General features: G+C 61.2%; 2 protein-coding genes across 2 annotated transcripts in view; one reads left to right on the top strand and one right to left on the bottom strand.

Moving 5' to 3' along the window:
- Positions 1 to 132, bottom strand: part of SERPING1 (serpin family G member 1) — a 64,288-nt gene extending 64,156 nt beyond the window's left edge. Inside the window, exon 1 of the mRNA XM_030038545.2 lies at positions 102 to 132. Within this exon, the coding sequence (XP_029894405.1) occupies positions 102 to 132 (31 nt within the window). The remainder of the gene's footprint in view (positions 1 to 101) is intronic.
- A 1,225-nt stretch (positions 133 to 1,357) lies between these two features.
- On the top strand, positions 1,358 to 2,783 carry LOC115352221 (apelin receptor-like). Its single transcript, XM_030040036.1, is given in 3 exon segments — positions 1,358 to 2,107; positions 2,109 to 2,504; positions 2,506 to 2,783. Coding segments are annotated over 3 exon segments (1,116 nt in total). The 5' UTR covers positions 1,358 to 1,441; the 3' UTR covers positions 2,560 to 2,783.
- The last annotated feature ends 1,728 nt before the right edge of the window (positions 2,784 to 4,511 follow it).

The raw sequence follows: 4,511 nt of genomic DNA, 5'->3' as shown, positions 1-4,511 counted from the left end.
GGGGGCCCGAATTATCCCCCCACCCCCTTTCTTTACACCAACTCTGCTGGGAAAAGGGACATGCTGTGCTGGTGGGGGGTCGCTGGGGGCTTTGCCCTCACAGTGGCTGCCCCCCCGCCCCGCCAGCTCCATCCCTGTGGTTCCTCCACCACCCCAGTGCTTGGGTTTTAACCTTGCCATTTCCACTGCCCGTTCCTCTCTTAATTTACCTATTCTGACAGCGAAAGGCACCTCCACTCTTCTGGCTCCTTGGCTCAGCCCAAGCTCCCCCCCGCTGCACTTTTCCTGGCCTCCCAAGGGACTTGTGGCTTTTCAGACTTTACCGTTTGCAAAGTACTGCTTGCCTTAGCCAGTGCTTTTCCCCAAAGCTGTAATTGTGAGAGTTCAGCCCTGGTGGGATGACCCCATCCCACGGCTCCACTGCTTCCCTCTTCCTCCTGCTCCTTCCAAATATTTTATTTTTGGGGTGGGGGGGTTATTTTTCATCTTTCTTGACTCAGCTGAAGGCATTGCTGCTTTCGACTCCTTTACCAGACAGCAAAGCCTGCACAGAACTGGGATGCAGCAAGGGCTCCCCATTGCTGTCTGATCCTTCAGCAAAAGATGCCTTAAAATGGTCTTTTTGTGGGCTGGGGGGAATCTCAGAGCTCCTGCTCCGCAGATTTTTGGAAAACACATAAAGGTCTCTCCAGCATGTCTTACTCGCAATAGGGCACCGGCAATTTGGGACCCTCCTGCTGCCACAACTGTTTGCAAATGCGAAACCCTGGAAGCAAAATGTAAAATCCCAAGTGCAACATGCCAAATGCAAAAACGCCAAATGCAAAGTCCCAAATGCCAAACGCCAGATGCAACCCCCACCCAAGTGCAACACCCTGCTGCAAAACGCCCAATGCAACACGCCAAATGCGAAATGCAAAATGCCAAAACCCCAACTGCAGCACCCCAATGCAAAATGCTGAATGCAGCACCCCAAAGGTGAAATCCCAAACGCAAATTCGGACCCGCAGGGTGGCGGACCCGTGCCTGGCTCTTCAGCCCCCCCTGTCCTGCTGAGGCTGCTTCCCCGAGCCGTGGCACCGAACCTGGCTGCAGTGGGGTAACCGCAATCCCCCAGGAGGCAGCCGCCCTGTGGTGGGGGGACGGGGCTTATCTCAGGGGTTGACGCTTTGACACTTGGGTGAGACCTTGGTAAACCCCCAGGAAGGAGCCAGATGGAGGGTGGAGGGGGAGCTGTGAAATTTCCCACGGGGGCTCCCCCCCCCCCCCCCCCCCCCCCCCCCCCGTCCTTCCATCCTGTCAGTCCCATCAAGGAGGAGGGCGGAGGAGGAGGAGGAAGGGGAGGTAACGCGGTGGGATTTGTTGGGCCAGGCTCAGAGGGCCGGAGGAGCTCGGTGAGCCCGGGATGAGCTGAGCTGAGCTAAGCCCAGCGGCCGGCGGCATGGAGGAGGCGATGGACGCCTATGCCTACGGGGACAACGAGACGGAGTGCGAGTATGCCGAGTGGGGCCCCTCGCTGGCCCTGCTGCCCACCATCTACCTGCTGGTCTTCCTGCTGGGCACTGCGGGCAACGGGCTGGTCCTCTGGACCGTCTTCAAGGGCGGCCGGGACCGCCGGCGCTCAGCCGACACCTTCATCGCCAACCTGGCTGCTGCCGACCTCACCTTCGTGGCCACTCTGCCGCTGTGGGCTGCCTACGCCTGGCTGGGCTACCACTGGCCCTTCGGCACAGCCGCCTGCAAGGTCAGCAGCTACCTGGTCTTCGTCAACATGTACGCCAGCGTCTTCTGCCTGACGGGGCTGAGCTTCGACCGCTACCTGGCCATCGTCCGGCCCCTGGCCACTGCCAAGCTGCGCTCACGGGTCAGCGGGCTGGTGGCCACGGTGGCCCTGTGGGCACTGGCGGCTCTGCTGGCCCTGCCAGCCCTGGTGCTGCGGCGGGCAGCTGCCCTGGGGGGGGACAGCAAGATCACCTGCTACATGGACTACGGGGGCCTGGCCGCCCCAGGGACGGAGGGCGCCTGGGAGGTGGGGCTGGGGCTCTCCTCCACTGCCCTGGGCTTCGTGGCCCCCTTCGCTGTCATGCTGACCTGCTACTTCTTCATCAATCGCCCGCACCGTAGCCAGCCATTTCCGCCGGGAGCGGGCCGAGGGGCCCCGCAAGCGCAAGCGCCTCCTCACCATCATCACGGTGCTGGTGGCCGCCTTTGGGGGCTGCTGGTTGCCCTTCCACCTGGTCAAGACCCTCTATGTCCTGATGGACCTGGAGGTGCTGCCGTGGTCCTGCAGCCTCCACACCTTCCTCAACAACCTCCACCCCTACTGCACCAGCATTGCCTACATCAACAGCTGCCTCAACCCCTTCCTCTACGCCTTCTTCGACCCCCGCTTCCGCCATGCCTGCGCCGCCCTCCTCTGCTGCCGGACCCCCGGTCCCGGGACCGAGCGCTCTGCCAGCTACTCCTCAGGGCACAGCCACCCCCCCGGAGGCAAGGGGGGGGCCGGTCCCAGGGGGCAAGCTGGACCCCGCCACCCAGGAGACGCTCTTCCGTGCCTAACCCCTCCCCGCTCCACCCCCGGTGCCCCCCGAGCTGGTCTCCTTGGGGGGACCCCACCACCTCCTCCTCACCCCAGAGCCTGGCTTGCTTTGGGGACCCTCCCTCTGGAAAGCCCTGCTGGTGGGAAGGGGAAACTGAGGCAGGGGCTGGGCAGACCCTGGGAGGAGCCCCTGGGGGGCTCGGGCAGGGGTGGCTCCCCCCAGCACCCGCAGGGCTTTGTAATTTGTGACAAATAAATGAATTTTGGTTAAAAAAAGAGCAGGGTGTGTGCAGTTCCCTCTGGGGGGATGGGGAGGGAGTGGGATCGGGGTGGGATGTGGTGTGGGACGGCAGGGAGGGGGGGGGGGGGGATATGGTTGGGTTTTAGGGTGTGTGTGAGCTGAGGGTGTTGTGTGTATGTGTGTGTGTGCATGCACTACAGGGTGTCCCTGCAACCTGCAGCTACCCGCATCCCCTCCTGGGTACCCCCCAGCCCCCCCGGCCCCCGGTGGGGCTCAAGCCTGGGGCAGACTCTCCCTGGTCTCTTCCCCAGCACACACTTTGGGAAATGCAAAAATTCCTATCCCAACACATCCAAGCGTCGCAGCATGCCGGGATGTGGCTATTTTAACACCAAAAAAAGCACAACCCCACCAAGTGTCCCACTGTGGGGTGGGCATCCGCCTGCCCCGCCCCCCCCCCCCCCCCCCCCCCCCCCCCCCCCGGCAGCTCTGATTGCATCAGGCAGCCGCCCTGTCCCACCAAATCCCATTTTCGGGCTTTTCTCCTCCTTATCTGAGGGCAGAACAAGCCCTGGGTGACTCACCCCTGTGGCGTGAAAATGGGAGGCTGATGCTATTAAATACTCAAAACCTGAAGGATGGGGAAAGGGGACCATTTGGGTTTGGATGGGGGGGGGTTTGGGTGCTGGGCAGGCCAACAGCCCATGCTAACCCGGGATTTTGATGAGCCACCAAATGGCTCCTCTCCCATTTCCCTCCCTGGCCCGGCAGCTTCCTGAGACTTCGCTCTAAATAAATCTTCCCCCTATTTGTTATTTACATCCTTCATTTACTCGTGATGAACTATCCTGTCTCCTCAGCCTTTGTTCCCGCTTGGAAAGGATGCGGGATCATTACTGGGTTCCTTGGGAAGCTTCCCGTCTGGGGTGGGGGGGGGGGGCTGCGTTAACCTTCCTGCTTGCCACCACCTGATTTTGGGAGCCAGCCCAGCCAGAGCCATCCCTCCTCCGGGATGGTCCTTTGTCTTAATGAAGTAAATGGAGGAGGTGGCCGGTGGCGGCTGTGGTTTGGGTAAACCACCCGGCACAGAGGGGTGGGAGCCTACAGTGGCTCTTTTCACCCTGGTTGGGGATTTTTGGGGAGGTTTCCCCATGGCTCTGGTTTTGTCTAAGAGCCAGGGGAGGTCGGGGGGTGGATGGGGGTGGAAATGCTGCATCTGGGGCCATGGCCCAAAAGGAAATTTGGGGAGAAGCGTGTTTACATTCAAGGTGCCTTCCAGGCTCACTTGCCCTGGAGAGACCCCTTGATAGAGCTCATCCGTCTGTCCATCTGTCAATCCATCTGTCAATCCAGCTCTCCATCCATCAATCCATCCCTCCCTCTACCCCTCCCTCCTTCCCTCCCTCCATCTATCCATCCTTCCCTCCCTCCGTAACTCCCTCCCTTTCTCTATCCCTCCATCCCACCATCCTCCCTTCCCTCCCTCCCTCTATCCATCTACCCTTCCATCCCTTCATCTCTCTATCCCTCCCTCCACCCCTCCCTCCATCCCACCACCAACCCCAAATAACCCAGCACTAAAGGGGGTGACAGGGGCCCCGTTTTTCGGCAAGGAGCCGGTGCAGGCGGTTTCCTCCCCGGCACGGCGGCTGGGCACGGAAATGGCTGCAGGGCGCCCTGCCAGCGGAGACGGGAGCCGCCGACGACTTTCTATCCGCCTCTTGGAGATTT

This window comes from Aquila chrysaetos, chromosome 16 (assembly GCF_900496995.4).
Source record: "Aquila chrysaetos chrysaetos chromosome 16, bAquChr1.4, whole genome shotgun sequence".
In the NCBI taxonomy this organism is placed as follows: domain Eukaryota; kingdom Metazoa; phylum Chordata; class Aves; order Accipitriformes; family Accipitridae; genus Aquila; species Aquila chrysaetos.
Note: the sequence above shows the minus strand (reverse complement) of the source record. Positions and strands in the feature narration are given on the sequence as shown.